Consider the following 23,157-nt stretch of genomic DNA (forward strand, 5'->3'; position numbering starts at 1 on the left):
CCGTGGGGAAAACACGCACATCGGAGGGGCCTCGGCAGCTCCCCAGAGCTCATCCCCCTGACAGGCGGGGCGCGCAGCAGTTCCATAAGCACACCCGGAAGCTACAGAGGCAACTGGTGTGCACGCACATCCTTTGAGTTTGCAAGAGGAGGCTGTGGTTTGGGTCCCAGGGGTGGGAGCGGAAGGTAAACGCTGGAGCCGGTGTGGTAGGACACATGCAGGGGAGTCCCGCTGCGGGGAGGGGCTCGCGTTCCCAGGACACGGCCAGCCGCTGGCACCTGCAGGGGAGCTCCGGGGCGGGGCCCTAGACCGTGACGGCCGCCCAGCACTCGCGCCCCCGGGCAGGTGGCGGGCGGCTGTTACTTGCAGCGTGCAGAAGCAGCAGCTCGAGACCGCCCCGGCCACCAGGCCCCACGTGTCCTCCCTTCCTCGTGGCATGGGTGTGGGTTGGCGGTCCAGTCCAGGAGGCCTAACTCCCACGCGCCCCGTGTTTTGTTTTCCAGAACTACACGCAGTACATCCCTCTGTCTATCTATGACCTGCAGACGTGGATGGGCAGCCCGTCAATATTCGTCTACGACTGCTCCAACGCCGGCCTGATCGTCAAGTCCTTCAAACAGTTCGCCCTGCAGAGGGAGCAGGAGCTGGAGGTGAGGCCCTCGCGCCCCCGACGGGTGTCCGCTGCAGGCCGGGGCGCCTGTGGGGGTGGGGGCCGGACTCTCCGCAGGACTCCCCTCATTCTCCCACTGGGAGGGCTGTCCCAGCGCTCCGGGCAACGTGGGACATTCGATGACGGAGCTCGGGAGGTCCTCGGCACAAACTTACGGGCGTATTTTTAACATCTCATTTTACTTGGTGTCATTTAAAAAATTTTTTTAATGTTTATTTCATTTTTGAGAGAGAGACAGAGACAGAGTGAGCAGGGGAGGGGCAGAGAGAGAGGGAGACAGAGTCAGAAGCAGGCTCCAGGCCCCGAGCTGTCAGCACAGAGCCGGATGCGGGGCTCGAACTCACGGACCATGAGATCGTGACCTGAGCCGAAGTCGGACGGACGCTCGACCGACTGAGCCACCCAGGCGCCCTGCTTAGTGTCATTTCGAATGTGACCATTAGTTAAGTGCTGACATGACTAGAGCTGGTTTGTGCTCCAGTGGCCTCTGCCTCTGGGATAAATGTTAAAATAAAGCAGATTTTAGGAGAAATGGCCCCATATCTGGGCATAGCCATCAGTTCTACATCTTTGTTATTGTCCCTGTTGTGTGTGTGTGTGTGCGTGTGCGTGTGCATGTTTGTGCATGCACAGTTGTGGTTGCATGTGTGCACACGTTTGTGCATGTATGTGCATGTGTGTGCATGTGTGTTCATGATTGTGTTTGTGCGGGGTTGTTTGCGTGTGTGCATGGCTGTGTGTGTGCACGGTGTGCATATTGTGTTTGTCCACAGTGTGCGTGTTGTGTTTGTGCGCGCGCGTGTGTGCATGTTGTGTTTGTGCGTGCGTGTGTGTGTGTGTCTGTGTGTGTGTGTGTGCATGTTTGTGCATGCACAGTTGTGGTTGCATGTGTGCACACGTTTGTGCACGTATGTGCATGTGTGTGCATGCGTGTTCGTGATTGTGTTTGTGTGGGGTTTGCGTGTGTGCATGGCTATGTGTGTGCACATGTGTGCATATTGTGTTTGTGTGTGCGCACGTGTGCGTGTGTGTGTGTGCGCGCACATGTGTGTGTCTGTGCGTGTGCATGTTTGTGCATGCACAGTTGTGGTTGCATGTGTGCACACGTTTGTGCACATATGTGCATGTGTGTTCGTGGTTGTGTTTGTGCGGGGTTGTTTGCGTGTGTACATGGCTGTGTGTGTGCACATGTGTGCATATTGTGTTTGTGTGTGTGCACAGTGTGAATGCTGTGTTTGTGCGCACGTGTGCATGTTGTGTTTGTGTGCGTGCACGTGTGTGTGTGCGCGCGCACGTGTGTGTGTGTGTGTGTGTGTGTGCGCACGCGCGCATGCGCAGAGGAGCTGGGAGAGCCAGTACAGCGCTCTGCTCGCGAGCAGACATTTCACTTGGTTGTTTTAGTTAATATTTGATGTTGGAACCAAACAGCGAATCCTGAAGGGAAATTGTGGAGGCATTTTCAATTAAGAGACCTTCATCCCGTGGCCTGCATGCGAGTGTAGGAATAGAATATTCTGCAGCCTCGAGGGGGTCATGAATTCTGATTGGTTGCGGTGCAGGAAATTCTCAGTTCCGGAGCAAAAATGGTCCTGAGTACATGTTTCCTCCAGCCTTTTTGGGTCGATTCAATTTTAATGTATTGTTGTGCTCTTCATGCTTCATCAGAGGACGTGGCAGAAATAATCAGCAGTAACATCTGAAATTCTGCGTGGTAGGATTTAAAATGAACATGTCACACACTGGAATATTTTACATTTATAAATCGAGTCCCTGTGCAGGGTGTCGCATAAGAGAGACTGGTAAATGCAGTGCCCTTTGACCTCGACGGTAGAGTCCCGCCCCTCAAGTCCTGAACTTGCATTCTGCGAGAAGAGTGGGGGAGACCGCGTCTCGTGTTGTCTGATCGTTACCTTGTGTTTAGGCCTTTCACCCACGTCTACCCAAAGGGACGGCTTCTCCCGTGAGCGCTAAAGTCTCGGCAGGTAATGAATATGGCAATAAAAGGTTGTCTTCTTACATTTAACGTATGTAAGTAAAAACGCCAGAGAATGCTGCCCGATTTGTATCCCAACTCACGAGCTTCAGGGTGGTTAAGGAGGGACGGACCGCCGGCCTCAGCCCATCGCGGCGTGGCGGGCGCAGCCTGGGCGCGGACCTCGCCGCACCGTGCGGGTCCCCTCTGCCAGTTCTGTCGTGTTCTCTGCGTGTCGCCACGGCTCACGCAGCCTCAGAAACCGTTCATCTGGTTGAGCGCGACAAAAAAGATGTCCACGCGTCTTTTTTGGGGGAAAAAGTGTTTAATTGACTCACTCCTCCCGGGGGAGAGCAAACGAGAAATACGCTGTCTGAGGTGCTGGATCCGTGGCAGCACCAAGTCGCGCCGCGTGTCTTGCGATCAGCTCTCTTACGTGTATTCTCTCCTCTAACGACCGCGTGCTGAGTCTCGTGTGTTGCCGCCACACCTACTACGGCTGGCCGCTGTCCAGCTGGCCTCTCGCGTAAACAGCAGAAAGTAAAATGATAAAATTGGCTCCCACCTCATATCTTAATGTTTGTTTTAGCCATTTCATCGGATGCTGGACAAACAGAAGTCCTCTGTAGCCGCTTCGCTTTATTCTTCTGAGAAATTCTTACCTTCTCTTCCGTGGGTCAAGTGCCGTCAACTTACAGTAAGCACGTGGCAGGCGTTTCAGTGGGTAGATGGTGATGTGTGAGCTAAGAGACGTTGGCAGGTAAAGTGGTTCGTGCCAGTGTTGAAATGGCAGAGGGTCAGACGATCGCACAGAAGGCAGGGAGATGGCAGCTTGGGCCGGGGCGCCTCGGCGGTGCACGCAGTGGTGCCAGGGGGAGGGCACACGTTGGGAGGGGAGGGCGGTCGTCGGCTCTCACGCTGGCCGTGGCCCCATCTCGTGGCGGGACCGGGAGACCCCCCCCACCGAGGAGTGCGGCAGGTGCAGAGGGCGGCACCTCCCGGGAGAGCACAGCACCAGCACGGCTCAGAGCCGGAGGCTGGTCACAGCCGGGAGGACGCAGCCTCCGTCACTCAGGCATCTTCCGCACGTGTCATTGGGTCACGTTGCTCTGTGACTTGAAAGTTAGAGAAAGTCTTCAAACCCCTCTGCTTTCAATGTCTCTTCACGAGAAGTATTTTTAGGATTGCCAGATTAGCATATGGCAGGACTTGAAAGACCAGACAGTCCAGAGGCCAGTGGTGGGGGAACCGAGCCTGGTGCCACACCTCCCGGCCAGGACCCTGCGCCCGTGGCCTTCTGGTTCCTCCAGCGAGCATCTCTGTCGATGCAGACGGTATGCTTGTGCTGGCACTGCTTGATTCACAGATTTGAGGTTATCTGTGGGCTTTCTGCTATCATACAAACCAAAACAGAGCTGCCGTCACTTCTATTTAAAGAAGTGGAGAAATCATGTTGAGTTTTGGTGGCAAAGACGCGTGGTAGCTCTAAGCCCCGTTTGCTGCGTGCATGAGTGACTTCTAAAGAGCGCCAGCAGGAGGTGGACCACCAACCACCACCGCCCCCCCCCCCCCCCCCCCCCCCCCGGCCATCTCCCCACGGCCCTCGCGTTATTTCCCGGTTTGGGGTTTTCTGTGCTTGGTAGCCTTTGCAGATTGAAATAACAGCTGTATGTGTTTGCTTCTGGTTTCATCAGGAATCAGTCACATCTATGGTTTCGTAGCTCTGCAACGTTGACTTTTACGGCAGCCCTCCGTTCCCTGCCTGTGGCGGAGCCCGGGCTTTGTGTGTCGGCCGCTTCTAAAACGTGACCGACGTCAAGCCTTGACTCCTTGATCGCATCCACGTAAACACCTCATTCGGTGGCTAAATCGGGTGCTGTGGTTTCCGTTTGTGTAACGGTTTTTGTTTGCTTCTTGGATCTTCCTGGAGACTTTCTCTTTTCTTCTTGACTTAGCTCTTTAGTGTTTCCCGTCTTCCCAGATTGGCTGGGATTGCGTCGCGTCTCGGAATGTGCCTTGTCCGGAGGGTCTTCCTCCCCGGCCCCCCGCTCCTCGAAGGCGCCTCGCGGAGCCGCCGTCCTGGGCCTCCCTTCATTGGGAGCAGCCACTGTTTTGCAGACCCCCCCGCTGCCTCTTCCTTGGTTTTTCTCCTTCCTTCTGGTAGGGCCGACTCTCAGGTCACGACCTGAGGAAGGATGCGCGGGGTGAGCTTTCCCAGCCCTTCGGTGTCCGCGTCTGGATGCTTCCGGCGGGAAGGCAAAAGCAGCTCACTGTTGGTTTCCAATCACGTAGCGCTTGGTCGTCGTTGGGAGGGCCTGGGAGGCCCGCAACATCGTTACTCACGTGCGGCCGGGGGCCCGGGCCGCTCTCACCCTCCGCTCTGGCACCCTCGGCCGGTGGTGTTTTCTCCTGACGGTTGCGGCGTGCGGTGCGTGAGGCGGGAAGAGGCGGGGCACCCCTGCCCAGCGGACCTCCCTTCTGTCTGTGGCTGGCGCTGGGTGCCCGGCCCCCGCCGTGGTCGGGGGCGGTGGGCGGGAACGGAGTGGGGGACGAGCGTCTGCAGCGCTGTCGTGTGCGGGAGGCCTGTTCCCGCTCGGCCCGGAAGACGCCCGGGAGGCAGGTGAGTGCACGGGCGTCCGGTGGCGGGAGCCGCAGCGCCCCTTCTCCCGGGGACAGGTGGGGCTGAGCCGCGTGCCCGCCTCGGTCCCGACCGCCTGTCCTCCTCGGCGTTGGACCGCCGCTCGGTGTGGCGCTCGGCGGCGCCGCGTCTTGTCTTCCCGCTCGCCGGCGCCCTGCAAGGCTCTTCCCGCGACGCCTCCGAGTAAACCCTGATTCTGCCCTCCGTTCTCCGCACGGTCTGTGCGACCCGTGCCGCCGGCTGCCACCGGCCCGCGGAGACCTGCCGCACGGACGCTCGTGTTCGTGGAGAGGAACAGACTTGCTCCTGGAGCGTCACCGACTCCACGGTGACGGAACCGCCCGACGATTTTCCGTTCGAAACCCCGCGTGTCCATCGCTGTGACTAAACCTCACGTCAGGCAGCTAAACCAAGTGATTCTGACGAAAAGTGACTAACGTCAGAATCTTCACGTCTCCTCAGGACACGTGAGTTGCGTGTGCATCCGCACAACTGACGCATCCCGTCCCGAGGTCTCACGGTTCCTTTGCTGCTGCCGGAGACAGACGTTGTGTCGACGCCCGTGGCCTCCCCGGCCAAGTCTGCGGTCCGCGCCAGGGTCATATTCGTGGCGCCCGCGAGTGACCCCCAAAACCACAGGTTGGTTCCCAGCTTGCCTGGAGGGAGGCACGTGTCGTGACTGCCATTCGCTGCCTGGAATCTGCTCTCCAGGCACTTGCCACGGGCACGCCGGGCGCTTCGGGATACGGCCCCGCCACGTAGCTTCTGCGTGGCTCGGGGCGCGTCCGGCTCCAAGGCTCCAGTCGCCCCCGTCGCCCCCAGTCCGGCTGCAGAGGAACCAGAAGGCGGTTACCTGATAACTGCGTCAACGTTGTCCTTTAGGCTTAAAACGATGCTGATTTGTGGGTTCGTACACGGCGTCCCCTTCTCTTCTCAGTCGCCTCCGTTTCCCCAGGTACTAACTTTTCTCTTAGGTTTACGTGGACTGTTGTGTTCGATGCTACAGGCTCGAGAGGACTTTGTGCCCTCTGCCAGGAAGAATGGCGAGAAACCCCCGTGTATTCGTGTTCGGGGGCGGAAATCGTCAGGGGAAGCGGCCGGGGCTGGGCTGTCCGTGGGGCGAGGTCACCGTGCGGGGGCGTTACATTCCTGGGCCGCCGTGGGCCACACTCGCTGCTCTGCCCTGCTTCGCCCCAGACTCGTCAGTAACTCTGTCTAGCGAAGAAGGTGCCAGCGCTTTGTGTGGAGGGCCGGTGCGGCTGCTCAGCACACAGCTGAGCCCCGGGCTGTCCCGATGACAGGTGTTCCGGTGAGCCCGCATTTCCAGCCCACGCCACGTGAGGCTGTGGCCGGTGATCCCCCTTCCCCTCTGCGTCTCTGCACACACCCTGGACGGTTTCATGCCCTTTTCCTAATGACAGCTGGCCAAGTTCACCCCTCTCCTCTGTGCCTTGTACTTTATGCACGGTAAGCAGTAAGAATTCACAACAGCAAAGGTTCTCAAAACAAGGTGTTAAACGTATATATACCTGGTATTGGCTCTCACACACAGAACAGAAGAGAATTTCACGTGTGACTTAAAAAGAAATTCTGCCATTTCAACTGTTTATAGGAGGGTGAGGAGGGGCTCATCTAAAAAGAAATCCAGCAGAAGCCCCTCTAATTGGGATTCTCACCTGGCTGGGGAGACGAGCGCCCTCCATTATGGACATAAAGGACCCAGTGGGGCAGGCCGGCCCTCTGGCTCTGGGGGGCTGCCCAGAAGGGGGGAAGGCTCGTGGGGAGGCAGCCTCAAGGGCATCGGACGGTCGCTGCCAGCAGGCCCGGGAAACGAGGGGCCGTGTAGGGTGGGGAGGGCTGTCTGGGGAGGCGCTGAGCAGAGCTGGGCTCCCCGTGCCGAGGCCGCGGTTGCTGGCCGGTGGATACGGCTCCCGTTCACTCGTGCCACGTGTGCTGTTTGCAGAGTGTTTTGTATGCCATCCTGTCGACAGCCTGTGTGGCAGGAGGAGCTCCCCGGGGCCGGGACCCGTGCCCCGTCCCTCCTGTGGGGTGTGTGGGAAGCTGGGCTTCTCACTCGGCAGCTTTTACGTTCCTCACCCGTAATGTGAAGGTCTGGGGAAAAAGGGAAGTGATTTCTCTGCGCAAAGAGTTTCGGAGCCCTCACGGCTGAGGGTGTCAGGCCTCCCCCTGGGCGAGCGAGTGTGTCTGTGGTCACTCACCTTTCAGGGTGCGGCTCCAGTTCTGCTTCCCTTGTGGGCACTCCCCGGGTCTGGACGTTCCCCGGGTCTGGACGCTCCCCCGGCCTGGATGCTCCCCTGGCCTGGACGCTCCCCTGGCCTGGATGCTCCCCGGGATCTGGACACTCCCCCAGCCTGGATGCTCCCCTGGATCTAGATGCTCCCCACGTCTGGATGCTCCCCCAACCTAGGTGGTCCCCAGGTCTGCACACTCCCCCCCCCCCCCCACCCCCGGCCTGGACACTCCCCAGGCCTGACTGCATGCAGCACTGTGTTACACGGATAATTTGACAATTAATTATATGTCATTTTGCAGTGTCTCTTCTGTTGGCGTTGTCGGCTGTAAGTTACATCTATTATGTAAACCTGTCAGGGTTGCCTCGTTTGAGGTAGATATTCAGGAAATATTTACAGATGTGGCCTCGTAAGTAAATATACATCTGAATAAATTCCCTTTAGTTATTTTCTTTTGATACGTTCATGATTCATCAGATATGCTTGGTCTTGGAATGGCGTGCATGAAACATAAAAAAAACCAAATGATAATCCAGATTCATGAATATAATACACTGTTTGCAGCCATCATAAAACTGGGAGCTTCTCCGGAGGTAAATCTAGAGTTTAATCCTTTCAGCTCCTGGCCGCACCCTGGGATGCGGCGCAGGACCCTGTTCCTGACCTGCTCCCTCCCCCGGGATCTCCCCACCACCCACTGGGCCGGAGCCCGAGGAACCGAGGTAATGGCCAGGCATCTCTCGCAGAGACCTCGGCGGCCCGGGGCAGTGGGCCTTCTCTGGCAGCCAGAAAAATGGCTGCATTAAACAGGCTGAGCACAGAGCCGTGCTGGAGGAGAAGGGCAGGTGGGAGGCTGCCGGCCCACCCAGGGGTTGGGGGGCGAGCAGACCGGTGGTCTCTTCACACGCAGGTCAGAGGCCAGGTCACCGTCCCTGTTCCTCTCCGGCTGTGTATGGTAGCCCGATGTGTGCAGCACAGCACAGGGAAGACACAGGAGGCGTGTGACTGCAGAAGAGAAAATTAAACTGTCTCCTTTTGGAGACAAAATGATTGTCTGGGTTGCAGTGTCAGTCGTAAGGATCGAATTGCCACTTACTGAGCCCTGCACCCAGCGGCAGCAAATACACATCCTTTTCAAGCATCCGGGGAGCATTCCTCAAGGTGTAGCATGTCCTGGGTCGTAAAACAGGCCTCGACAAACGTGAAGTAATTGAAATCAGATAGTACATTCTTTGACCAGAGTAGAATCAACCAGAAGTCAGTGATAGAAACACAACAGAAACGCGTCGGAGAAAAATTAACAATGGGTCAGAAGTTCCTACCTGTGTTAGTCCATTGGGACTCCGGAAGGGCTTGTGAACAACAGCAGTGCGTTCCTCATAGCTCTGGAGGCCGGAGCCCAAGACAAGGGGTCCCGCGTGGGCTGGCGGGGGCCCCTCGCTGTGTCCTCACGCGGTGGAAGGGGCTTCCCTGACTCAGGCACGTGTCCCCCTCCCGAGGCCTCACCTGCTAGCGCCATCACTCTGGGTTGGGATTTCGGCAGCATTTTGGGGGAGCACACACATTCAGACCGCAGCACTACCTCAAGAAGCTATCAAAGGAGAAAGAAAACAACAGCCGTAGGAGCAGAAATGATGGAAAGTGAAAACAGCGAAAATCCATGAAGCAAACGGCTGCTTCTCAGGAACCCTCAGTGACCTACAGCCAGGCCGACGAACAGGGAAGGAGAGCGGAGTCGGGATCCTGCCTCCATTAAAAGAATAATAAGGGAATACGTGGATAATGCTACATTCATAAGTTTGACGACTTCGAGCCGTGGGCCGCTTCCTCTAAATCCACACGCCCCACCAAGATGAAGTAGATAATGTGAATAGTCCAATAACCACTGAAGACGTTGACCTTGTAATTTAAAAGTTCCTGAGAAGGAAGTCTCCGGGTCCAGGTAGTTTCACCGGAGAGTTCTGCCAAACGTTTATAAAGAAGCATTCACACCAGTTGTATACAGAGCTCATCCAGAAGGTGGAAAGGGGAGGGCATTTTATTTCCCTGATGTCGAAAGGGACACTCAGTACAAATGGAAAAAAAACAAAAACAAAACACTTAAACCCTATCTCTCACACACTTAGATGCAGAAAGCCTCCAGCAAATAATAGCAGATCGGTTCTAGCAATCTATAAAAAGCTACACTCGATGACTGGGGGAGTGGGGGGATTCATTCCAGCTGTGCAAGCCTGGCTTAATAGTTAAAAAAATCAATTAATGTGATCCGGCGCACCGGCAGACCGGAGAAGAAAAGCCGTATGGTCAGATCAATTGATGCAAAAAAAAAAGAAAAAAAGTACTTGACAGAATCCAGCACGCTTTTATGTTAAAAAAGGAAAACCTCTTAGCAAACCAGGATTGGAGGGGAACGTCTTCAGCTGGCTAAAGAGTGTCTGTGATGAACCGGCCGCTGTCATCATACTTCTGGCAGGAGACTGTTTCCCCGCCAGGACGAGAAGCGGGGCTGGGCGGGGTGTCCGCTCCCTCTGTCCTCACTTCACCAGAAGGCAGGACAGGGACGCCGACACCCGCCAGGGAGACGAGGTCCAAACCACAGCGAGGCGTGCTTCACATCTACCACGCCGGCTAGAGCAAAGGTGGGTAATTCTAAGTGCTGGCAAGGAGGTGGCGGACTGGGAGCCCGCACGCTGCTGGCGGGAACGTGCGGTGACACAGCCACTTTGGACGACAGCCTGGCGGCTCCTCGGATGTTAAACTTAGAGCCGCTGTGTGACCCAGTGATTCCCCTGCGGGCTCGTACCCAAGAGAACTGAAAACATATGTTCACACAGGCAGTGTTCATAAAGCCAAAAAACAGAAGTTCTCTTCTTGAAGCGGAAGGGTGCGGAATTTCTCAGTGTCTCCTTTTCTTTGGTTGCTGACTCTCTGGGAGTAGAATTTGGTTTTTTGTTCTGATGAAGCATCCTCACTGAGGCATAGAATGACTCCGGAGCACCTTCCAAACTGTTCGGTGGCTAACAGCTAAATGGCTTCAAGCTCTGGTGGTTCGTTCGGGCGAGCTCTCGGGGCAGCTGTGAGAAGCCTGCTGGAAAGGGGCTCTTCCTCTGCCCTTCGAAGGGCAGCCCCGAGGGCTCCTCCGTGGCCTTCCTCCAGTGAAAGTGACTCCCGTTCTGGGAACAGGTGGCCCGCAGCCACAGGCACCGCTTGGTTGTGAAGTTATTACTCACCGCCTGCTACGCGTAAACTCCCGTAAGTCACTTCTAGAAAGTGACGGCCGCTACTTTTCCCTGCCGTCTTCAGTGCAGTGTCTGTCCCGTGATAGAGGCCCCGTTCGTGTCTGCAGGGAGCTGGGCCAGCAGCACACGGAGTCCTCTAGAGATCTGTCTCTCTCTGAACCCTGCGCGTCCCTAGGAAGTGGGCGTCGCTGAGTTGAGAAGGGCTGCGAGCCAGAAACGGCGTTGTCGCCGGGTAGATGTTATTCTCAGAACTTCCCTTGTTAGAGGCCAGGAATTACCAGTGCGCTCACTCCTGTCTCGTGTGAGTATCTGTATGTGGGGAAAGAAGCTGCACGATGTCAGAGTTTTATTTAGAAAACGAGAGAAGCCCCTTCCTCCCGCCACCCCCACCCCCCCACCGCGGCCCCCAGCAGCCGCACCGAGCAGAGGGAACGGTTCCCGGCCCTCCCGAGCGCCAGGCGACCCACACGTGCGGAACAGTCAGCAGATGCCTCTGCTGGGTCTGCTTGCCGTACATCCCATCCGAGGACTTTTCTGGACCCTTCCCAAATCCTCCAGAAGGCTCCAGTGAGCTCTGAAAGTCGAAGATTTTTCTTGTGTTCGAGTCTCTAGGTTCCCCAGGAGAAACCCCTTTGGGTAAAGGTGCGTGTCGGGCGTGCCCTTCGGTGAGCGCCGGCTCCCAGCTGGCGCTGTTCACGTCCACGCCTGGGCGGCTCTTCGGGTTCTCTGAGGGACTCGTTCCCTTGCACGCGGGCTGTTTGCAAAGACTAAGTTCGATTGAAAGGTCACCATCTTGGATAAATACAAAACCAACACGATGTGTGGGAAATGACCCCTGCACTAAGATAGGTCAGCGAGCCTGAGAAATGATGATTCGTTGGGGGAATCCTTTGCCTTGAGTGTCATTTAAAAAACGTTTCAGATCCTAATTATCCCCAAAGTAGGGCTTTCATGTGCCTTCTGTGCACCCGGCGGCGTGGTGGGAAGGAAGGGGCCGTGACGGCGCACTTCCCGCTGGATTCCCGCTGAACAGCTGTGACAGGTTTCTTGAGACCATCAGCGGCTAGACCTGCCACATGGTCCCCGTTTACACCGCGCTGCACGGGGCCTGTGAAGGGGTCGGGCTTTCTATCAATGCCCGTTTTTAATTGGGAAATTTCATTTCTAGTAGATGTACTTGGGATAAAGACGTTTCTCCGTGTACCTGCCTCCCGTCCATCTTTGGCGTCCACGGAGCGCCTCCTGAGCCTCAGGACTTTCCAGGCTTTGAGCCAAATGCTGGGGGGTGCGGGGCGGCACGAGGTGCAGACCAAACAGCGTCGCACGGAGGCCCTGCTCTGCCTCGCCACCCGGAAGGAAGCGAGGTGGGAGCACCGCCTGTCGACCAGACCGAACAGACTTCTGCACACCTCGCGGAGGCCTCGCGAAGCCCACCGAGCTCCGCCACGGCTGCCGGCATGCGCACACCCACCTCCTGAGCTCCCTGTGGGTGGCGTTGGCGTGACTAAGTGCTCCCCTCCCGAGAGGCATTAGATCAGGTGCTCAACGGAAAAGCAAGCGTGGGAGAGCCCCGGTGTCCGCACTTGTGGCTGAAGGGCCTGCGCGTCCATTCCCAGCACCGGTAGAGAGGAAGCTTAACGGGGAATCAGATCGTGAACCGGAAAGCTCAAACCCGCGGACCTCCAGCGTCTCCACTGTGAAAATGGACAGCTCTCTGCAAAGGAAGATAAGAGTGTGGAATCTAGTTTGTACTTAACAGCCGCATCTTCCCACCGAAGTTCCACTGTGCTCGCCCTTCTCCGCGCCGGACTCCACGGAGGTTTGTCCGGCCCACCTGAGCCTGGCCGCCCGGTTCCGGGACCGGGGAGGGGGCACGCGCACCCAGTGCCGAGGCCCAGAGCGTCGCCACGTCCCTGCCCCGGCCTCTGACGTTTCCCCGAGACTCGGGCCTGAGGGGCTGCCGACCCACCTGGCACCCGGACCCATCGCCCTTCCAGGCGGGGTTGTCACAGCGGCCCCGGGGAGCCCGTCTCCCCTGGGAAGCAGGTGCCCCGTCGCGCTGAGCTGAGAGCGGGAGCCAAGGAGAGGATTTGGGGCGTGGGTCTGCCGACTCGGCCACGTTCGCTTTAAAAACCCAGTGCCTGGTGGCTGCAGCCTGGTGACAGGTACTCGGTGCTGCTGAACCATGAGCTCAAAATGGTTAAAGTGGTCGATTTCATGTTATCTGTGTCTTACCACAATTAAGGAAAAAAACCCATTCTTCTGAAAGTTGTATTTTAATTAAAAATTTTTAATTGCACTTAGTATGAGGTCTAGTAGAATTTCTACAGATTCTGGGCTTAATGCTCCTGTTGTGGACTGGGTTGTTGATGAAACCACAACCTTCACCACCTCCCATCTGAGAAACGTTGAGATTAGAAACAAGGTTTGACCAGCAGCAATCACGACGGCCCACGTCCTTGGCACTGTGCCGCGTACCAGTGAGTGAGCGTGGCTTCGCGGGCGTGGGATCTGAGTGCACAGGGGCTGGTGGGCAAAGCCTGCGGGGCGCCCCGTCTGTGCCCCGGGGTTGGGGGTTCCACAGGGTCCCGGGGGGGGGGGCAACGCAGCACGGGGACCGGGAGCAGCCTCGTGCTTGCGCGACCCAGGCGCTGGCCGAGTCCTTGGGGGCGCCGTGTCCTCGTCGCGGAAGATCTCTAAAAATGGAAATACAGCTTACCTCATGGGCGGGCGTTTCAAAAAGCAAATGAAATAGGGAACGTGACAGAGCCTTGAGAAGGGTCAACAACTGCAGCCGCGAGGAGCAAACACTGAGATTCACGCTCAGCCCGTCCGAGCAAGGCACGACGCACAGCCGTGGTCTGCGGGGACAGGAAGGAGTCCTGCCGCTCCGGGGTGGTCACCCAAGGACCCCCGCAGGTGGCAGGAGGCTGCGGGGCCCGCGTGCTCCCAGGCCTCACGGCGGGGCGGGGTCAGAAGGTGCCTGGGAGCTGTCACCCCGCTTCACTTCCTGGATTGCAGACAGGCTGGGTTATGACCCGCGGTAAATAGCTTTCATTCCGCGCAGGTCGGGGCTGTTGGTGAGTGAGTGTCCAGGTACTGGACGTTGTGCTGGTCCACAGAACCGGCATTTTGGGCCCACATCATCACGCAGGGCCGCTGAAGCCCAGGAGACGTGAAGCCCCTCCAGCGGCCCTGAGTGGGCACGTTTTGTCCGCACCTTCCTTGTCCCCTGCGCCCAACCCCAGGGAGGGCCGCCCTCTGCTTCCGTGCCCCGGCTCCACGTGGTGAGCCGTGGGAGCCCTCGCGCATTCGGCGGGCCGCGTCCCTGAAAATGGCAGCAGGACCCGTGGTGGGTGAGCGGGCCGCACAGAGGTGCGGCCGGGGAGGGTCTCCCAGGCCGTGGCGGAGGGAGCGGGTTCGGTTGAGTGAGGGTCCCAGACGTCGGTGAATTCTGCTTTTCATGAGGATGCGCGGAGGCCTCGCGTCTGATGGTCCTGTGTGTGATTTTTAAGAAAACTTTTTACTGTGTCACATCATTTTAGATTGACACTTTTAATTAGATTTCATTTAGTCAAAAGTGAAATGCATGCACCCTCACCACCGGCAGTAATTAGCGTGGAGCCTTTCTTCCTGAAACTTCAGTGAGCTGGAGGCCCCTCTTCCGGTGCCCCTGCCTTCCAGAACCTCATCGAAGGAAATATCAAGCAGATATTACTTTCCCCGCCCTAAAGAGAAATTAAATTCTGCATTAAAACGAAACGAAACAAAACAAAACAGAAAAACCCTCTTCCCTGACTGCAGAGTTAACACGCCTGTTAGAAGGACTTTGAGATGTCACATGAGGCTAGGGGAGCGTGAGACCAGCCGGCCCACCGCCGGGTGAGGAGCCGTGTGCTCCCCAGGCTTCCGGCTGTGCCGGGTCAGCGGGTCCGCCGCGCTCAGATTCGCCCTCTGCACTTGGGTGGTGGCGGTGCTCACCCCGTAGGCTGGACGTCACCCCGTGTCAGTAAACACACCAAAGTAAGTGATGCCAGACAAGAGACTGAGTTTTAAAACAGACAAGACACTGGAAGAGCCCTGGAGGGAACCATGCTTGGACGTTGGTATGATCAGAGTAAGGAAGGACCTGCGCACGGAAAACCGTAAAGAACTGATGTGCCGGGGACCCGGCCTCGCGGTGTCGGGGGAGGGACCTTGGTAACGAGCGCGAGGCCGCGCCGCCCCAGGGGACTCCACGGCGGCCTCTCTGCAGGGCCTCAGGAACACCCAGGGTGTGCAGCCTGCCTCGCGTCTCGTCTGGGGCCACATTTCCAGCTGAGCCTGCACTTATCCACGACCCCTAAGCCGCTCTTTGCCTTTAATGTTCCCCCTGCAGGTTGCTGCCATTAACCCGAACCACCCGCTCGCGCAGATGCCCCTGCCCCCGTCCATGAAAAACTGCATTCAGCTGGCAGCCTGTGAGGCCAACGAGCTCCTGCCCATGATCCCCGACCTCCCGGCCGACCTGTTCACGTCCTGCCTCACCACCCCCATCAAAATTGCCCTGCGCTGGTAAGTAAGTGGCTCCCGCCACGTCCTGGGGTTCCCATGGGGATCCCGAGACGGGTGTGAACTCAGCCTCCCGAGGCTGAAGCGTCGGGCGGGTTGCGCGTGCGGTTGGCCGCTCTGTGGTTTCCCGGTGCGCCCTCTCCACACCCGACACCCGAGGGAGTGAGCTTTGCACGCGGTCGGTCGCTCTGGAACACAGGCTTGTGTTTGAGCACAGGGAAGGCCGTTGTGACGAGAGGAGCCATTTCGCCCCAGGCTAGAGTCGGAGTCTAATCTTTCAGTTGATTCAGGAAATCCAAATTCTTTCCTGCCACTGTTCTTTGTAGAAGTCCAGAACTTTCCAGAGCACGACTGAGGAAATGGGTGGGCCTTCCAAACGGTGGAACCTGCACTTAAGTCCCGCCGGTGACGCGGGACCTGCCACGGGACGCGGGTGCTCTGGCCCCCAGACCCAGTTTTCCAGTTTTCTGCTGCCAGCCGTCCCGTTGCTCTTTTTCCATTTTCCATTTTATGTTTTGCGGAGAAGATTGTCTAGCTGTTGTCCAGCCGGGAGAGGGACACACGTCCGGGAGGCATAGGGGAAGCACACAGCTGGTGGGTGGTGTTCACTGTCTGCCGGGTGGGCCCTTTCCAGGGCTTTCTCCGAGGGCGGCCCGGCACACGAACCCACAGACCCCCCCCCCCCCCCCCCCCGTCCTTCCCACGAGCCCAGAGAAGCAGCTGAGACACGTGTGGACCCTGGGGGCTAATATAATAGCTCAGCAACAGGCCCCTGGGGAGACCCCTGAGGGCCGGAGCTGCTTGGTTGGACAGAAGCTAGAGCAGTGTTCCCAGTCCGCCCAGGCCCCCCGGTGAGGTGGACAATGCTGGGCTGGCGGAGCAGCTCCCCTCTGCCCCCCCGAACCCCGCCCCCCACATCCCAGGGCTGGGGGTTGCCCCAGGGAGAGCCTCCTGCAGGGTGACTTCCCCGTGAGGAGTCAGCAGTGAGGGGGAGCTGCCCAGAGGGGCTCCTAGCCGCCCAGCTCAACCGCCAGCTGACAGGTCCCCCGCTGCGCCCCGAGAAGCAGAGGTCGACCCTGAGGGGCACGGCCAGCGCGGGACAGAGCTGTGGAACGGCCCCAAGCAAGTTGTGTGCACGTGACGGGGCTGAAGGAAGGAAGAGGCTAGAAGCAGGAGGCAGGACTGCGAAGCGGGAATCTAAGGAAGAGCCCGGTGGGGGCAGAGGTAGGAAAACGATGATGTTTGGAAGGAGGAACACGGCAGGTGGGACCCGTGGCAGGAGAGGGATCCGTGGCAGGAGAGGGGGCCACAGCCCGCATCAGCTGGAAGGGCGGCCGCAGGAGGGAACAGAGAGGGCAGGCGACACAGAGAGAAACGGGCGCTCCCGTGTGCAGGGAGAGGTCGGCAGAGGTGCTGCTTCCTGAGGGTGACACGGACACGTTCTCCAAACGTGGAAAGAAGCGGAAGCTCAGGCCAGGAGGACACGCGGGCTCCGCACCGTCACCCACCCCCCTGCGGGCACAACTCTCTCAATGTGGCTTTTTATTCACGAGGCCGGTCCTGAGTTTTTCTCCGTAACTGTCGGTGCTGTTTGGCGGTCGCCAGGAGAGGAGGAAGGGCCGCTTAAGGTGATTCTGTTCATCACCCAGGAAATAATTAACTGAGTTCCGCTGTGTCCTGAAAACCCACCCTAAGCGCCATAGGAGACGCGAAGTTGTCCTCCCAGATTTACAGTCTGGCTGAGGACACAAGCTGCCGAGGGCGCCTGAGTGTCGCGGACAAGCGTGGCCAGGGCTCTCGTGTGCCCAGGGGACAGAGAATCTCTGAGGGCCAAGGAGACGAGGGAAAGCATCCTGGGGGAGACGCAGCCCGATGGGGGTCCCCGCAGGGGGCCGGGTTTGAAGAGGAGCAGAGGGGCGTTGCAGACAGGTGGCTCACAGCCCCGCCGACTCCAGGGGTGACGCGCGTCTCTGAGAAGAGCAGGTCATCGGCCTAGGAAGCTGAAGAGGTGTAGGTGAGGTCAGGGGTGGACCGGCGTCGGACGTGGGTTGCTTTGAACGCCGAGCCCCTGACCTTGACGCGGAGGACTGACGGGGACAGCCCGGGGGGTGTTTGCGTGGGAACGTGACCTGATAAGAGCCCGAGGCAGCTACTCTCCCAGCCCGATCCCTCCCCGTCCGATCCCTCCCTGTCCGCTCCAAGGCGAAAGCGGGCAGTAGCCCCCACACGTGCGCCTGGACTCTCCCGGGGGCGGGCCTCGTTTCCACTCTCTGTCCCGCCTCTCCCCCCAGGGTCTCCTGCCCTTGCTGCCTCTGCGCGCTGACTCCCGAACGACGCCGGGAGCCAGGTGTGCCCGGGCCTCCGCCCGCCCTGGGCCGGGGCTGTTTGCTGGGCCTGGCACGGGGCATTTTTGCGGGTTTTCGGGCGGGCGGGTGGAGATGCATGCAGGGAGGGAGGAAGGAAAAGGAGGCAAGAAGGGCCTGAGCGGGAATCTTCGGCCCCCACACCTGCCCATGTCGCCGCCCCCGCAGCAGGCGGATGTCCTCGCCCGTGTCCCCGACGTGCTCCCTTCCACCCTGGTCGGGAAGGACTTGGCGCCCCTCACTCACAGCTGGGTGCCGTCGAGCCCGCCCTCTGATCGGGGAGCGGGCTTCACTCCACCGCGACAGGACGCGTTGTCTCGGGAGCTGCCCGAAATCCTGTCGGGAGTGAGGATGTAACTAAAGCTTGTAAAAGTAAGCGTCTGGTGGGAAACACAGTGAGAAGCAGCTCCAACTAACGTGGTTCCCGTCAGGGGGGCTTCGGAATCAGCGCGCCAGAGTTGCAGGCGGTGGTCATCAGAAGGGTGCGTCTGGAACAGTCGGGCACTGCCCGGCGGGTCTATCTTCGCGGTAAGCCACTCTCTGCCTAACGGATGAATCAGATTGTGGCTGTGCGGTCCTCAGCCTGTGACGGCGACAGACCACGATCCTCGGAAGACTCGTCAGGTGAAATGTGTGCTCGTTTGTAACAACCGGTCAAAAACCACCAGCTTGTCTTAAATGGAGAAAGGAAAACAGCCTGGTAGGTAGTGCTCATTTGTATTTCCAGGGTTAAGGTTTGGTTTTTCATTTGCAAAGTCAGTATTTTCCACCTTAAAGTAGGGTGTGCATTCCTTGCAGAAAACTTACAAAAAGTAAATAGAAGGGCGCCTGACTGGCTCAGCTCATGCCGTCACGGTCCGTGGGATCCGGCCCCGCGTCGGGCTCTGCGCTCACAGCACGGAGCCTTCTTGGGATTGTCTCCCCTGCCCTGCCCCCCACCCTCTGCCTCCCCTGCTCATGCAGGCGCGTGTGTGCTCGCTCACTCTCTCAAAAGAAGTAAACACGTTTCTAAAAAACGCAAAAAGAAGAGAATGATCATTCAAGATTTTACCAACTTTGACACACTCAGTGTTACCTGTTTGCTGTATTGCCTGTTAGTCTCTACTTCTATGCATGTACGTTTCTGCACGGATGTAATGAGGCTAAAATTCGCAGTTTCTGCTACTTCATCTTTAGCATTATAATAAATTTATCCTAGACCATTAGAAACTGTTAGTAAACACCATTTGTCGTGACTGCATAAGATTTCGCTTTATTCACGTTCCCTGTTTTATTGTTTTATTTAACCAAAGCCTAGGGCTTTGGGATGTAGGGTGCTAGTCAGCAACGGTAGGAGAGCTCACAGTAACCCGAGGATAGGGGTCTGCCACGCTTTTCTGTAAAGGGCCAGATAGTGAATAGTTGAGGCCTTGGGTGCCCGAGACCCCAGCTCTGCTGGTGGTGTGGGGGAGCCGTACGGACGTGGACAGATGAGAGGAGCTGTGTTTCCAGAAAACTGTTTTTGTGAAAACAGCCACTGGGCCCTACTTTAGCCAGCTCGTGCTTTTGAAAACGGAACCAGAATCTTAGTGTGCGTGAGACCACTGTCCTCATCTACTGGTCAGGAAATACCCTCCCCCCCTCCTTCCTTCTTATGTGAGTAGGACGACGGTTTTTAGCAGCACTCACTCGTTATACAAGGCACAAGTGGAGAAGAATACCGTGTGCTTTATGAACGTACCACAGCCTTGCTTTGTATGTGCGAAACGTGTGTGTGGCCCTGTTTGGCGGCAAGTGTATTTGTGAATCTTATTTGATGATGAAGTCGTTGTTGGGAAACCCGGTTTTTGGATTTTCTTTTCGTGTTTTGCTTCAGTATTTCTTATTTTCAGAAATTGATAATGTCAGTAATTCTGAAACGAGCCAGTACATTATTCCCTATATAAGTGATTACCTTACTCAGCATGTATATCAACGTAGTACAAAAGTCTAAAATACAGGTTTTCTTTTGGCTTTTTCTGCGTCTTTGGTGGCAGAATTCCATTTTAAATTTATTGTGGCTATATTTGTGTACTACTGAAAATTACAACCCAGTGGCACTTAATTTGCTATAAACTAGATTGATGCCTATTGCATTGTGCAGCATGTAATCGTATTGTTTATTAAAGAAAATGATAGACGTTATTTTGGTTTGAATAGAGGTCAAGGAACGTGTTTCTCTCCTTTCAATTAAATTGAGGAATTTCAGGGAGTTTAAATGTTAGTGACACCGGATTAATGTGTATTCCTCCGCATGGGAAGTCTTGCCCTCCTGTGTTTACCCAGCGAGGGAGGCAGAGGAGACAGGCAGGCCCCAGGCAGGCGGGCGGAGCTCAGCACGCGGCAGTTTGCGGTGGCCCGGACGCCATGCCGTCACGCTAGCTGCTCTCGCCACCGTGGTGGTGACGTTCCAGCCAAACGTAAGAAGGAGTCGGACAAGTCATGATGACTCAGCAGAGGAGAGAGGGCGGACACCTCAGCCCCAGGATGGAGAAAAGGCAAAGACAAGTCAGCTGACTCACGGAGCAGAATTTCGGGACGCAGAGAGGCCCAGGCGCCAGGCCCCCGTTGTGTGTCCGGCCGGGCTGAGCAGAGGGCAGTGCCTGTGCCATCGCAGACCCTGCCTGTGACGTTTGCTTTGTATCTTTCTTAAAGACTGGGCCAAGACTCAGTCAGAATCACCTTTACAGACAGAAATCCTTGCTGGTTTTTGATGATGGGGTTAACGGTTCTCTCTAGAATTTTCTAGAATACAGCTTCTTTGCTGGAGAACAAACTTCCTGCCTGAGCATTCAGTGCTTGTGTGTTATCAGGTTTTTAGTTCCTTTTAAAAAACTGGATACGATGGCTCTGCCTTACTTCTCATGTCTGAAGGCGGAGACAGTCTGAGCCCCTCCCAGAGGGTGAGGCCACGGAGACACATCAGGGAGTAAAACGCCTCGCTCTGTGTGTTGGGCCTTAGTAGTAGGTAAGTTTAGTTGAAATGGTTTTCTTCTTGGGAGGCCTTCACAGTACGGCCTCAGCCACACTCTGGTCCTGCTGCGTAAGCCCCACGGGAGCTTCCAGAAACCGTCAGGTCACGTGATTGGTCCCGTGCCCACCTCCAGACTGGACCACGTATTCTCACCGTTGCGGTCCGGTGCCTTGCTCGTGAATGTGAGTGCCATAATGCGTCGTCACAGAGCTCCACACGCAGAAACCTGGCGAATGCTGCTAGGAGAGACGGCGGAACGGGAGGGAACGGCAGGGCTGCTGACCCCCGGCCCCTCTGACCCCTCCCCGGCTCCGACCCCAGACCTAGTCCTTGGGCTGCCACGGGGGCCAACACTGATGGGTCCCGTGGGGAGTCCATTCAGCAACGAGCCAGAAACGTGGGGACCCTTGGGGACGGCAGAGACCACTGGGAGAGGAGACAGGAGGCCGGGTGGACACGGCGGGGTAGGTGAGGACGGGAGGGCGCAGGCGAGGGCAGTCTGAGGGCAGGCGTTCCGGCCGTGCGGTGGCTCCTCCCCACACCGTCCCTCATGGGCACAGAAGGAGGGAGGGAGGGAGGGAGGGAAGGACAGGTGACCAGCTGTCCTCTGGGGAGTAGCCTGCACCTGTAGAAGGCAGAGGAAGAATTCAGAGCGAAGGTGACACCGGGAACGTGAGGAGGAAGCAGGCAGTTAGGGACGCAGCTCAGGCGGAGATACGGGGCGTGCAGAGTGTAACCGATGGGCTAAAGAAGGTAGCAGGTGTGCTGACCAGCAGCACGGCGGGCGCGGCGGAGGACGGCGAGGGCTGGGCCCACCCCAGACACAGAGGAAGAGGGAGAGGCCAGAAGGTCAGAGTGCGAGTTGGAAATCGAAGACGGCTACGGTATCAGTCATGGAAACCGCGCGTGCGATTGGTCTGACATGGGAGACAGAACCACCAGAATAATGAAAACGGAAGGTGTCATTTCACACATTTCACGCAAGGAGAGAGCATTTCTTCCCTCGAAAGGAAGGTAGAAGAAAGGGAAAAGAAAAGCACGGTGAACAGAAAGTGTGAAATGAAGCGGCCACAATAAGTCTTGCGCTAAAGGCGGTGGTCTGAGTGAGCTGCGTCTCTCAAAGGATGGGGGTTCTGTGCCCCGTAAAGTTCCCCGTGACAGGGCAAAGCAGCCCCTCGTCCACAGGACACGTGTTTAAATTTTTTTTTTCAACGTTTATTTATTTTTTTATTTATTTTTTAATTTTTTTTTTCAACGTTTATTTATTTTTGGGACAGAGAGAGAGCGTGAACGGGGGAGGGGCAGAGAGAGAGGGAGACACAGAATCGGAAACAGGCTCCAGGCTCCGAGCCATCAGCCCAGAGCCCGACGCGGGGCTCGAACTCCCGGACCGCGAGATCGTGACCCGGCTGAAGTCGGACGCTCCACCGACTGCACCACCCAGGCGCCCCAGGACACGTGTTTAAAACACAACCTCTGAAAGGCTGAAAATCCCAGGATGCAAGGAGAAGCATGCGCCGAGCGAAAGCTGAAGTGACAGCTGTAGCAAAAGTCAGGGCAGAGCCCGAGATGAGACGCATCGAAAGGGACAAAGGACGGTGTTTTATGGCGGGAAAGCGCAGGTGACGAGGAGACACGCGGATGGGACTCTGCACCCGCCCGACAGTGTGGCCCCGAGCCGTGTGTGGTGAGGACGGAAAGAACCACGGACGGAAGCAGCAACTCAGGAATACAGGGGCCGAGGCGCCCAGGAGCTGGAAAGTAAGCCACACAGATGAGATTTCAGTGACAGGATTGATTAAGCGGGTGTAACAAAGGCAAACGCAGGATACACCGTTTCAGCACGTGTGGACAAGTCACGAAAACAACCGTGTGCTGGGCCACACAGGAAGCTTTAATAACCCCGGAGAGTCCACACCGTGTACACTCTGTTCTCAAACCACCGTGCAGTGCGGTTGGGGCTCAGTAGTGGAAAAATAGATGGGAAAAAAGTCCTGAAAGCTAAAAAATCTTACTCTTAAAACCGTTAGATTAAAGAGGATATGACGTAAAGAATATCGCGAGATACTCGAAGCTGAGTGACGGTTTAGCAGAGCCTTTCCTGCCCGTGGGATACAGCTAAAGCAGGCTCAGATGCAGTACATACCATCAGAAAACGAAGATTAAATCTAAGGAAAAACAGACATCCCCCTTACAGAGCCGGGGGAGAGGCCACAGTCTGCAGAGAGGAGGCAGCCGGTACCTGTCATAGCGTCTCCGCGTCCCCAGCACGTCTGGTTAACGCCCCAGAATTCTACGACAGGAGGGGGCGTCTTGGGGCTCCCCCCGCCTCCATACAAAGTCGGACCAGTACTCTCATTTTCAGCTCCGGCCCCGGCGCCTGGGCCTCTCTGCGTCCCGAAATTCTGCGCCACGGGTCGGCTGACTTCTCTTTGGCTTTTCTCCATGCGGGGTTGAGGGGTCCGCCCTCTCTCCTCTGC

General features: G+C 57.1%; 1 protein-coding gene across 5 annotated transcripts in view; it reads left to right on the forward strand.

The window, feature by feature from the left end:
* The window catches only part of RPTOR (regulatory associated protein of MTOR complex 1), a 335,785-nt gene that overhangs the window by 151,550 nt on the left and 161,078 nt on the right, over window positions 1-23,157 (forward strand). For all 5 annotated transcript variants that reach the window (XM_047834016.1, XM_047834017.1, XM_047834018.1 and 2 more), the window contains 2 exons: window positions 504-650; window positions 15,150-15,325. In XM_047834016.1, coding sequence (XP_047689972.1) covers window positions 504-650; window positions 15,150-15,325 — 323 coding nt within the window. The remainder of the gene's footprint in view (window positions 1-503; window positions 651-15,149; window positions 15,326-23,157) is intronic.

The sequence above is a fragment of the Prionailurus viverrinus genome, chromosome E1, assembly GCF_022837055.1.
Source record: "Prionailurus viverrinus isolate Anna chromosome E1, UM_Priviv_1.0, whole genome shotgun sequence".
Taxonomy (NCBI): domain Eukaryota; kingdom Metazoa; phylum Chordata; class Mammalia; order Carnivora; family Felidae; genus Prionailurus; species Prionailurus viverrinus.